This window comes from Didymella exigua (assembly GCF_010094145.1).
Source record: "Didymella exigua CBS 183.55 unplaced genomic scaffold M421scaffold_6, whole genome shotgun sequence".
NCBI classification, from domain to species: Eukaryota; Fungi; Ascomycota; class Dothideomycetes; order Pleosporales; family Didymellaceae; genus Didymella; species Didymella exigua.
In genome coordinates this window covers 159,544-171,721 of record NW_022984780.1, presented here as the reverse complement: position 1 = coordinate 171,721, position 12,178 = coordinate 159,544, and the positions used below count along the sequence as shown (strand labels likewise).

General features: G+C 53.5%; 4 protein-coding genes across 4 annotated transcripts; 3 read left to right on the top strand and 1 right to left on the bottom strand.

Annotated features, from left to right (window-relative positions):
• Positions 1-883: 883 nt before the first annotated feature.
• M421DRAFT_99030 (uncharacterized protein) lies at positions 884-2,961 on the top strand (the record flags this gene model as incomplete). Its single annotated transcript, XM_033598694.1, has 2 exons — positions 884-2,755; positions 2,815-2,961. 2 exons carry the CDS (start codon positions 884-886, stop codon positions 2,959-2,961), a joined length of 2,019 nt encoding a protein of 672 aa, XP_033451362.1.
• Positions 2,962-4,204: 1,243 nt separating this feature from the next.
• Positions 4,205-6,329, top strand: M421DRAFT_56319 (glycoside hydrolase family 2 protein; the record flags this gene model as incomplete). Its single annotated transcript, XM_033595389.1, has 4 exons — positions 4,205-4,520; positions 4,571-4,790; positions 4,842-5,029; positions 5,077-6,329. 4 exons carry the CDS (start codon positions 4,205-4,207, stop codon positions 6,327-6,329), a joined length of 1,977 nt encoding a protein of 658 aa, XP_033451361.1.
• M421DRAFT_99028 (acyl-CoA N-acyltransferase) lies at positions 6,322-7,318 on the bottom strand (the record flags this gene model as incomplete). The annotated part of the gene is made up of 3 exons (XM_033598693.1): positions 6,322-6,335; positions 6,637-6,990; positions 7,093-7,318. The coding sequence occupies 3 exons, from the start codon at positions 7,316-7,318 to the stop codon at positions 6,322-6,324; spliced, it is 594 nt and encodes a 197-aa protein (XP_033451360.1).
• Positions 7,319-8,282: 964 nt separating this feature from the next.
• On the top strand, positions 8,283-9,413 carry M421DRAFT_90207 (uncharacterized protein; the record flags this gene model as incomplete). The annotated part of the gene is made up of 1 exon (XM_033597835.1): positions 8,283-9,413. One exon carries the CDS (start codon positions 8,283-8,285, stop codon positions 9,411-9,413), a length of 1,131 nt encoding a protein of 376 aa, XP_033451359.1.
• Between the last annotated feature and the right edge of the window lie 2,765 nt (positions 9,414-12,178).

The window sequence follows — 12,178 nt, the reverse complement described above, 5'->3', positions numbered from 1 at the left end:
TGAAGAGCCTCCGCTCGGCGCAATGCTAAGATCGGAAGCGTGGCCAGAGTCAGGCCCTGACCATCAACTATCAATCCTTCGGCCACCCGCGAGGATGCTCAGCTTCCGAGTTTGTGCAACGGCGCGAACATGCATGAAGCCTGCTCGAGACAGTTTGGCATTTCAATAATTGTTGGCCAACACCAACACTCGTCGATGGGGATGCCTCGCCCGTCGCATTTCGGCCTCGAAGATTCACATCGCGTCTTTCAGCCGCAGTCTGGTGGCTGAAGACATCCGGCTCAGAATTGAGGCCAACAGGTGGCCCCGCGGGATCGAGACGCCTCGCCACAGGACACAGCGCAGATGTGATTGGCAAGGTCAACGAAAATTCGTCTCCACTGCACAACACGCGCAAAGTCTTATCATCGCTGCGACGCGGACGACCCTGGCCCCACCCTCACATGGCAGGCCGTTTTCGGGGCCAACAGCCACTGCACGGGGTAAAGGGCCCTCCAACGCCGCGCGCCATGCCTGCGAGCCTAGAACCAGAGTCCCGGTGATTGGTTATGAGCCGGCGCAAGCGAACAGCCATACACTCGTGCCATGCCGCTTGCCCCAAGCAGAGTCGTCCCGCAGGGCAGATGGGAAACTGTACAACAATTAAATAAGTGGCCGACGAATACGGAGCTGGCCCCGCCGACGCCTGAAGGCGCTGTCTTACCTCCTCAAGTTTAACAAGTGACCTCTCGTGCCATCTCAACCCTCACACCTCCTCTCGCACTCCCAGCAATGAACAGCAGCGTGCGACAATTACCAGTTTCCTCGCGAACAGGGTTCTTTACCAAGGATTCACCTTCAAGACATTGACACTTGGACCTCGGCACTGTTGCCGCACCACACCATGAGTGCGAGGACGCTAACGAACGTGGTCAATGAGCAAACGACAACGCTAAATGCCCTGATATATGGCTATGCAGGCCATTCGCTTGTCACACCTCACGCTGCGCTGCAACAAATTTGGTGGACCGACGAGAGAATAAACGAAAAGGTCACACAAGACTTCGTGGCTTCGCGACTGCAGCCACGAGAACGTGAGCGCCTGACACAGCCCGTGGGCTTCGGCGACCTATCAGACGACACATACATCGAATGGATTATAGAAAAGGCGCGCCGGTTGTTCCTCGTACTGGCCGAGATTGGAGAAGCGGATGGCATTTTCGCCGTGGTCGATCGGTCATGGGACGATAATGACCTGCCGCTTGAGATGGACGACATCGAACAACTGGCGCTCTCGAACAGACGCGACGCACATGCCAGTGCGCGCTTCTACTCCACGCAGTTTACATTTCTGCTCCGGGAACTTCAAAACGGTGTACACATAGACTACGCACCGAATGAAGAAGTGCCTCTGGAGTATGTCATGGGCCTGCCGCCTGCAGCCAGCCTTCAAAACTGGTCGCGTGTGCACCTGCCGAAGAGGCCAAAGGAGGTCTATGTTCGGAGAAAGTTCGCTTTGGGAAACGGCGAGTCGCCGACGGCATTCGAGTCGACCTTTATCATGGATGTTGAGAGCGCTCGAATGGTTGAGCACGAACACATTGCGCCAGTCTGGGCCTCGTACACGGCGAAAGGGACCGGTTACGTTGTGACGAACTTTGTGGGACAACACACCCTTCGATCCTTCATTGACCACCGGGATCCAGCACAGTACAGGAAGCTACCCAAGCCGGAGAGGAGATGGCTCGTCCTGAACTGGATGCACTGCTTAGTAGACGCGATTGCGACAATGCACCAGAATGGATTCTGCCACTCCACGATACGGCCGTCTAATATCGTCATTGATGAGAGCAACACAATCGCATTCAGTGATATTGGCTGCCTGGAGACGTTTCAGCGGGACAAGAGGCCAGACGTGACGGACGCATACATCTACAGCGCACCTGAAACGCAAGTCATGCCTGCATCGTTCGATCCAAGTGCTCCAGCGCCATCTCCCGTCGTAGCAAGCACTCGGCATGCCTCCGTTGCGAGCAAAAGCTCGAACGAATCATCGAGTAGCGGCGGATCCTTGGGGCGAAAGCTCTCGAAAGCTCCTACCAACGACTTCAGCGGGTTCAACTTTGGCTTCCGGAGGACGAAACCGAAGGCAAAACCGCGATCCCGAGTGCATGAGACAGAAAAGGCGGATATCTTCTCATTGGGTTGCGTCTTCTTGGAGATCATCAGCTTTATGTTGAAGAAGAAGCCCCACGAGTTCGTCAAGCATCGTACATCAAAGCAAAGGACGAACACCGGTGGTAGCAAGAGCCGCACAGACTCTTCTTTCCACGCCAACTTGGAAAAGATTGAGAGCTGGATGACTGTGCTCGAGAAGGCGTCGTGCGAGCATGACGACGATGCGTTCCGTGCCATTCCACACATTCTGACGCTGGTCAGGAGTATGCTCAACACGACGCCAAACGCTCGGCCCAATGCTCGCAATGTCCGCGACAAGCTTGTGGAGATCTTGAGCGCTCACACTACCATTCCAGACATCCACTGTGGCGCGCACAATCATGACTTTGGGCGCGCTGGGTCGTCCACTTCTGGCTCCGATCGAGCCTCCAGTGTGACTTCGCTACGGACGATGTCGACGATCAGCTCGGCATCCGACGCAGATACCATTCGACTGTCCACGTCTTCGATGACCCGTATGAACTCCATCGTCAACTCTTACTCGGAACGTATGACTCTGGCTGGGATCTCCGAGGACGACAGCGCTTCGATTCGCACGGTCGAGCCCCCACTACCTACCTCGTACAACCCTACGCCACACCTGCCTCCTTTGGTCAGTGGTCGAACAGCCCTGCCCACGCCAATAAGTGTGCCAAGCTCCCCGCGATCTGCGGAGCGAGCTTCGAGCCCATCAAGACTGAGCTCTGTTCAGAAGAAGTCTTGGAAAGGGCCATTCTTCCGCATGCCCTGAGGTTCCATGGATAACGAGCCAAACCGCAAGCAATGTATGATAAGTAACGCTTTCGCTGCAATCACCTACCATGATCCTTGAATGAGCGTTGAGGATGAGAAGTCAGGCCGCCAGCGTTGCAGCAGGAGCTTCCTCAAAGTGCTGATGCCACGTCACATCCAGCCATGCTGGAGGGAAGCCGCATACCCACGCTATCGAAACGAACGACAGGCTTGGCGCGCCGTCGTCGACAGCCGCGTGATTGAAGATGGAACAGGAAGCTCTCGGGTGAGCGACAGATGCAACAGAGAACAGAGCACGAGCAAGCGCTGAACTATATACCCAAGCTCCTGCTCCTACATACGTGCCTGAGCACCGGCTTGGTAGAAGGCCAGCCTGCTATATCACAGAATGCATGGCTATAGTAATATGATTTTGTGTTGTCCTTCCGTATGCAGGAAGCTCATTACCGCATTGAACGCCAACCTTGGAAACCTTGATTTTGACTGCATGTGCCTGTTGAAGAGTTTGCGGGTAACCCTGATCAGAGTGCGAGTAAGCTCTCGAGTTTCCTTGCACGCGAGTCTGTCAAGAACGGCCGTTGAGATTCCAGAACGAATCCTCAACGCCAGCGCACGCGTCACACCACAGAACATTGTGAGGACGACGTCAAGACACATCAGAGACACCACTTCAATCCATCGGTACTGCGTCATGCCGCGATTCAAGACCAATGCATGCCAATGCAGCTTGCCTACTCACGAGGTCGACGATGTTCGTTCAAGCAAGGGCTTTCAAGCCGGCGCGTGCGGGGGGCCCCAAACTTCCACCAGATCGGCGCCTTGGCCGCTGCTCATTCGGCGCCCTCATCTGACCCCACCAACGTTGCTGCATCACGATGCCAGCCACCTCACTTCTCTCATTCTGACAGGATGACCTGGATTAAACTGCGGGTGGCTGTTGCGATGAGTGGGTGAGCGCAGTCGTCTGCAGGTACCTCGCGCGCGAGACGTCAGCCGCCAGCGACATCCGAGTATAGAAATGCCGCTTCTAAACTCTTTCTTGAAAATATCGGGACTGTCGTGATCGACAAAGGCATGCAGTCACCCCGTTTGGTCCCGCCGCTAACCCAGGCCAAGCTGCCGGCATGCAACCACTACAGGTACCAGGGGCTTGATGTTGTCATAAGTATGCAGATAAAGTACCATAAATACTTGGAAGAGCCCTCACTCACTCCGTGAAAGCGGAGGCCTCTGCACCGGTCGAACCAACACCACAATGCGCGCCCTCAGAGCTTTCTCGACGATATTGGCTTCGGCTTCAATTGTTGCAAGTGCCATCTTACCACGCCAAGGCAACAGTACCGGGTACCAGCTGCAGACAGGACCTCTCGATACGCCCTGGACCGCAGATGTCGGGACAAATCCGTGGCCCGAGCATCCCCGGCCCAGAGTCGAGCGCGCGCAATGGAAGAACCTGAATGGGGTATGGCGCTGGAGGAGCGTGACAGCTGGGCAAGTCGAGTTTCCGCCCACAGGGCAGATCCTTGAGCGTTCAGTGTTGATCCCGTCATGTCTCGAGAGCGCATTGTCTGGTACGCCTGTGTGCTACGTCTACCGAGAACGGGACCCTGACCAGCGGTAGGAATCATGGAGAGAGGACACCTATACAGCTGGTTCCAGACATCATTCGACGTTCCATCAGATTGGCCGACTGGAAATCGTGTGTTGATTAACTTTGGAGCTGTTGACTATGAAGCGACAGTCTTCGTCAACGGCAAAAGAGTAGGCTTCCACAGAGGCGGCTACTTCGAATTTACCTTCGATGTGACCGACTACCTCTCGATGAATGGCACGAACGAGCTGTGAGTCGCCCGCGTGGCGCTGCAATTTCCACGCTGACATTTGATTCACAGACTGGTGCATGTTTTCGACCCGACAGATACCGGAAGGTATCAGATCCCCATCGGCAAGCAGACTCTGACCCGCGGGGGCATGATCTGGTACACGCCCTGTACCGGAATCTGGCAGACTGTGTGGCTGGAGTCAACTCCTGCTGTGTACATCACAAAGCTGGATCTCGCTGCTGGCGCAGACGGCAACGGTATGTGTAATTGTGCCAACATGGGATTGGTAGCTAACCTCTCGTAGTGAACGTGACAGTGCACAGTAGCACGAATAGTTTCAGCACTTATGAGATCACTGTACATGAGCTTGGATCAGACATAGCGAAGGCCACAGCTTTATGTATCAGCGGCAGCCCCTGCATCTTCAAAGTTAGATCCCCAGATCTTTGGACCCCTGACTCACCAACACTCTACAACATCACCGTCACGCATGGAAGCGACTCGATCTCATCTTACTCGGGCTTTAGGACCATCTCAAGGGGAGTGATTGACGGTGTTGAGAGACCGCTCCTTAACGGCAGGTTCGAGTTTTTTTGGAGCCCGCTCGATCAAGGCTTCTGGCCCGATGGGATATACACCCCTCCGACGGTAGAGGCCATGCGCTACGACTTGGAGAAGCTCAAGGAGGTTGGCTTCAATGCCATTCGTAAGCACATCAAGGTCGAGCCGGCCCTGTACTACAAGGCTGCCGATGAGCTGGGTTTCCTGGTCATCCAGGACATGCCCTCTCTGCGCCCAGACCTGCCAGATCCGAACAATTCGTGCGGCTCCGTTCGACTCGAAGGCCCTGACGCGCAGGCAGAGTTCAATAGGCAACTTGGCCTTCTTGTCGAGCAGCTGAAGAGCTACACGAGCATCTTCGCGTGGACCATCTACAACGAAGAGTGGGGCCAGGCTACCAAGCCCCCATTTCCAGAGTTCCCACTCACAGACCTTGTACGCTCTCTCGATCCAACGCGTCTAGTCAATGCAGTGAGTGGCTGGACTGATCACACAGCCGGTGACTTCGACGACAACCACCATTATTCGACACCGCAGTGTGGCTCGCCCTTCTGGTCAGTGCAGGGCTCTGGTCCCTCTGGCTACAACTCGGCGTACGACCCTAGCCGTATCGGCCTGCAGGGCGAGTTTGGCGGCGTTGGACAGCAGCTGCCGTTTGAGCATGCATGGTTCGACGACCTTGCCAGGCAGACAGCGTACGAGTTGACAAACACCACCGAGGAGTGGAACTACCGATGCATCCAGAACATCGTCCAGCTTCGGGAGCAGATTGAGCGGTACGCATGCTCAGGCGGTGTGTGGACGCAGACCACCGATGTGGAAGGTGAAGTCAACGGGTTAATGTCGTATGATCGAAGGATCAATCGTATGGACAAGGGATTGTGGAGCAGTACGATCCAATCGCTTTATGACGCTGCGGCGAAGCGAGGGAACGGGTCTATGGCGATCACGGGACGAGGTGCTGGGCTGGACGGGTTGCAGGAGGTTTTTACATGAGGCAAGCTATAGACATCCAGGGTTTCTGAAGTTTTTGTGGAACGTACTGTAAGTGAATGCCAAATCGACCATGGTTTTTGGACACATTTGCCTTTGTATGCACATGTGACTTTCCTTATCTATTTTGTGTAAAGTGAGCAGCAAAGCAGAGATCCACTTACCGGGCAAGGCTTTCCCAGAAATGTACCATATCCAGTGGCAGAGACGGTTGTGGAGGGTAGGACTGTGCTGTAAGCCCATACTGGAAACAACACATACTATGGACTAGTTTCAATCCTGATGGCCCGACTAATCCTCCAATCCTCACCCAGACTGCCCTCCTTATGCTTCTCCATTTGCATCGCCCGCCACTCTCCCTCCAACATGCCCAACACGACCTGATCCCAGAACCGTCCTTCGTGCCAGAGCGCCTCCCTCTCCCTCCCCTCGACCTTGAACCCCACTTTCTCATAAAATCTCAGCGCACCTGTGTTCCATTCGAAAGCCGTGATCTTCACTCTATGCAGCCCCGCACGGCGAAACGCATAGTACAGCGCCCACTCGATGGCCTCACGCCCATACCCTTTGCCTTGGAACCATGGCAGGATGTCAATTCCAATCTCCGTCGACCTGTGATGTATAGCGTTCGCCGGCAGCTTGCTCAAATGGATCTCCCCAATCGCTGTGCCCCACTAGCTCTTCAGCTCGCCACCCGGCGGGCCGTTGTTGGCCATGTCTTCCTGCTTTTTCGATCTCGGCGTGTCTTTAAGCCAGATCGTTGTACCGAGCAGCGTATCTTCGGCGAGGAACTTCAAGAATTTTTTCGTGCCGCTGAGGGACTGAAGCGAGGTGTTATTGAAGCTGCTGTTCATGAAGCCTGTATGGTCGTCACCCATTGCGGTGAAGAGGGCGAGATCTTCCGGTTGTTGGACCGCGCGCAAGGCGAGGCGGGGTGTGTCAAAGGGTCTGAGCGGATTGGGAATCAGGGAGGGGTCTGGTATGACGGCCATCTTGATGGTCTGTATGGTCCTTGGACCTGTGATCTGTCGAGGCACAGAATCGTTGATTGCGATGTTCGGTCTCTTAGCTGACAGCGGGGAGGCTTGTGATCGACCCCTCTTCGTCCTCCTCTTCTCGATCACTGCAGGGGATGATTTGTGGATGCGGGAGCGTGTAGGCGTTTATAAAGATACAGCAGCTCATCTTCGATCCGCCTTGCGCCTTTTTGGTGCAATACGAGTCATGTGCGTGAAGCCATCGGGCGGGCTGCTAGGTACATGCAGATCCTACGCTCGCTACCGGTACTTGCTGACAGTGTTCCTCGATAAGGTCGCAGCATAGGATCTGACACATTCTACGACCATCAGAGAAGGTGCACTCATGCATCTTCAACATCGTGTACTGTTGAGATACCATTTCTGGACGAAGCGCATCTGCATGTGCGGTGCTGACAAAGAATTCTCGCTCAGGTAATTTATAGCTGGACAAAAGAAGGTGCTTCCTTCCATGCGTCCTGCCATCGAACCTTCTCAGTCTACATCGATGCTGGTCCAAGATTACCTTGGTATTGTACCATGCTTCATTCTGCGTCATGGTGAAGCAGCTCTGCGGAACCATGCTTTCATCACCGAGCTTCACCTACAATTGCCTGATTAGTCCCTAGCGCGCGGAGTTCGGCGATGACATCAGAAAGAACAGTGTGTAGTCAGCCCCATTCAAACGTTTGCAAAGCTACCAAGAACGATAAAGAAGGCCAAGAGTCCATACAAAAGTATGCATACAGTCTTCACACGGCTGTGTTGGTGTTTCACATGTGCACCCAGCGGTGTGCAACCATGTCTGTCCGGAGTGCGCCCCAAGATCTTGAGAAGTATATCTCTGTTGCTCTTTGCAACTGCGATGATTGTCGTTATAAAAAGACTCACAATTCTGGAGAACCCATCTTGGCTCACGATTGCATTCTGAACCTCCACCATGTCTTGTCTGCCTTTGTTCTCATTTGGCCCTTCCAAATCTTCTGCATACAAGCCTTCTGATCGGTCAAAGCCAGACGCACAATGCCTCCCCTCCCGTCCAATGATGCCTGAAACTGCGCATTTGAACGAAGGCGTGTACGACAAGCTGGCACAGGTCTCGGTTTCTCATAGACGCCTAGATTCTTTCGAGTGGGTGTTGACTCAATCCGCCCCAAACACACCACCGACGTCGGACAGCACAAGCTCCAAAGCATTCTCGCCTCCGCCTGGAAGATTCATTACCTCTGCGCCACTGCCAGTACCTGATGAACTTTGGTCATACAGTCAACATGCTAAGGGTGGGAAGCAACAGCAAGGATATTTCGATTGGTGGCCATCTCCAAGTTTGGTCAATTGTAATGGTTATGCCATGATACCAGACGATGAAGAGCACTATGACCGGTATGCTTTAGCCGCACGCCAGTCGAATACAGACTCCTCTAGGTCACGCGCAATTGGGGTACGCACCTGTAAAGAGTCGCGCTCGCACGCCGCACCTGCTCTAGGAGGCAATGACCGACTTCGGCCGTCTCAGAATCTCAGCGCACTCGGGATTGTCTTGCCCGACAGTCCTCCGCCTAATCCACCCATGCCGAAAGTCTCGAAGACGTCGGAACCTCACGTCGCGCCCGGCACCTCTTCTCGCGCGTCACCATCGCGCCTACCAAAGCGTGTCACGTTTTCGCCAGTCATTGACGAGTTGACACTGGCGTCATTCTCAGATCTCAACGAGCAGAGCTCTTCCTCCTGGGGCAGCTATCTTCCATCCTCTTTCCTAGTTGCGAGAGCACCGCTGTCGCGTACGACCTCGTTACCACCGAAACAAGCGAACATAATTGTTCGACCGATCCTAAGGCGCTCGACTTCTTCCGATGCACAACCAACTAGAATCACAGAGATGGTTCAATTGCCACCCAGTGCGGGATGTAAGAACAAAGGGAACGTGACTTCGCCAATGCCAGCCCAGAGACTCTCGGTGTCGCAGTCGCCTATCATTGGAAACCCTCGCAGAGACTCAAGTGATAAGGAAAAAGTTTTTGTGTCACTACTGCACGCCTCACATATTGACGACAGCATGATTTTGCTCTAATGCGCCAAGCAATTGGGAGTAATTAGCCCTCATTCTAGATTGAACTTGTCAAGATTACTCATTGGTCACAATTCCTATTTCGCTTACGTGCACCTTCACAGTATTCCTCGCGAACTTTGAACATCAAGATCTAAATCAATACCAAGCAATCCCAACCCGCTGCTACACCTATCTCCACATGACCGAGTCCTCGTCCGCCATTTCGACCACCCAAAGTGGTCGCTGGTACTTTATCATTTGTGCTTTGTAGTGCGGGCATGTGTTGCAGATCTTCGCTGAGCTATTGACCCAAGCTTCCAGGCACTCGGCGTGAAAAGTGTCTGAGCATGTCACAGGGACAACGCAGCGTTGCGGATACGACTCACCTAGAATAATCACCTCCTGACAAATTATATAGAAGTCATCTGCATCGGGCTCTATTGTTCGCGTGAACTGACCAATGTCGATGCGTGGACCAAATGCTTCCACCTCAATGTCGTCGAGCGGTACCGGCTCATACTCATCCTCGTCATAACCGTACTCAAAGTCCGGATACATTGCATCATACTCCCCACCTGTCATCGTCGGAAGATGTGGGTAGAGATCCTCACACAGCCCGTTATAGATAGAAGGTTGTGGCCGTAGATCGTTGCCAAGGTCATCAATATAAATCACAGGGCTCTCGGCTAGCAGGCGGTATCCGTCATCTTCTGGCCCTGCGTCAAAGGCTTGCTCGAGCGTCTTCTCTCCAGAATTGCCAGTATACTCTATTCAGCGCAGGCCTGGCATTGTAACTGGGGCTATCGACTTTCACAATGCAGAAACATCCGGGATTGGCATAATCGCAAAGAATAGTGCACCCGTGCTGCCATGAATTTCAGTGTACGGTTCAAAACCTGATCAGTGATTGTAGTTCTCATACTTGGTGCTGTGCCCGAGCCCAGAAATTCACCCTGCGTTATAAACCACGGGAGCAGCCCTTACAACGCAGGGTAAATTAGGCAAGCAGTGAAGAGGCATCCAATTCTGGTAAAACGTACATCAATTTCGCAGCGCCGCTAGTATCACAAGAACCTTCTCATCTGCACACCAAATTTATTCGCTCCAGACACTACTGCCGCACCACGTTCTGATAACACCGCCATGGTCTCCGAAGCAGAAATTCAGTACTCATACGACTCGCACACCATAAAGAAGCCATGCTATCGGACCTGGACACAGAAGCCGATCTTATCACCGCATTGTCAACTTATATTCGCGACCTTGTTCAAACTTGGAAAATCAACGGTACTCGTGTTGATCTGATAGTATTTTCACTCGTGCGAGGCTGTATCCAGGATGTGGAGCGTCTTCAGCAGCACGGGATTCGCGTATCACTTTCACACAAAAATGCTGCTGTTGACGCCAGAAATGCCACACAGACTAGCAATATGTGTTGCTGCAGACGTAGCCGCTGTATAGTCGATGGAAACTGCGCTAAGTTGCTCGCTAGCTAGGAGGCGACCATATATACATGCCCTGAGACGTGCTAGTCCAAGGTAGTCAACAGAGATGACGACCAAGGCCTGTCGGACCGACTTGCACCGCAACAATAACGTGTTTTATAAGCGAGTCGTCAATACAAGCGAGTCGTCAGCCCCACCAACCTTGATCACCTCTTCCATCTCAACGTGCAATGGCTCCACGCTACGCTTCTCAAGCGCCTTTAAATGAAGCTGATATTCAGCTTGCTATTAATTCTATCGAAGCCCAGCAAATCAGGTCTGAAAGCCGCGCTGCTGTAGTCTATAATGTCCCTCGTATGACAATGCGCGACCGACGCGCTGGCAAGCCTGCACGACGCGATTGCCAACCCAACTTAAAGAAGCTTACTGAGCTAGAAGAGGAGGTAATTGTAGTCTATATACTTGATCTGGATCAACGTGGTTTTGCGCCTACGTACGCAGCAGTGCGTGATATGGCTAATAAGCTGCTGGCTGCGCGCGGTGTTGGTCACGTCGGCGTCCACTGGCCACGCAACTTTGTTAAGCGATCAGACAAGCTTACAACGCGTTTCAATCGAGCGTACGATAGGCAGAGAGCCTTGTGTGAGGATCCTGCCTTAATCAGCAGCTGGTTTGAGCTTGTAGAGGAGACAAAGGCGAAGTGGGGGATCTGTGATGATGACGTCTACAACTTTGACGAGGCTGGCTTTATGATGGGCAAGATCACGACTCAGCTTGTTGTGACAGGGTCAGAGAGGAGAGGCAGGCCAAAGGCTGTTCAGCCTGGCAATCGCGAGTGGGTGACAGTTATCGCTGCGATCAACGCTGCTGGCTGGACAATCCCACCCTTCCTCATCTTTGCTGGCCAATACCACTTGTCTGCCTGGTACGAGGAGGCAGAGATCCCACGCGACTGGGCGATCGCAGTCAGCGACAACGGCTGGACGAACAACGAGCTTGGAGTTGAGTGGCTGAAGCACTTCGACGCTCACACGAAGACTCGTAGCGTGGGTGCGCGTCGCCTGCTTGTCCTTGATGGCCATGAGAGCCACCACTCTCTTGAATTTCAAGAGCTTTGCAAGGAGAACAATATCTTCACGCTCTGTATGCCGCCTCACTCATCTCATCTGCTGCAGCCGCTTGACGTTGGCTGCTTCTCGCCGTTGAAGCGCGCGTACAGCCGTGAGATTGAGGCTCTGATCCGCCACCACATCAACCACATCACCAAGCTTGAATTCCTGCCAGCCTTTAAGGCAGCCTTTGATCGCACCTTCACGACAGCTAATATCTGCTCAGCCTTTC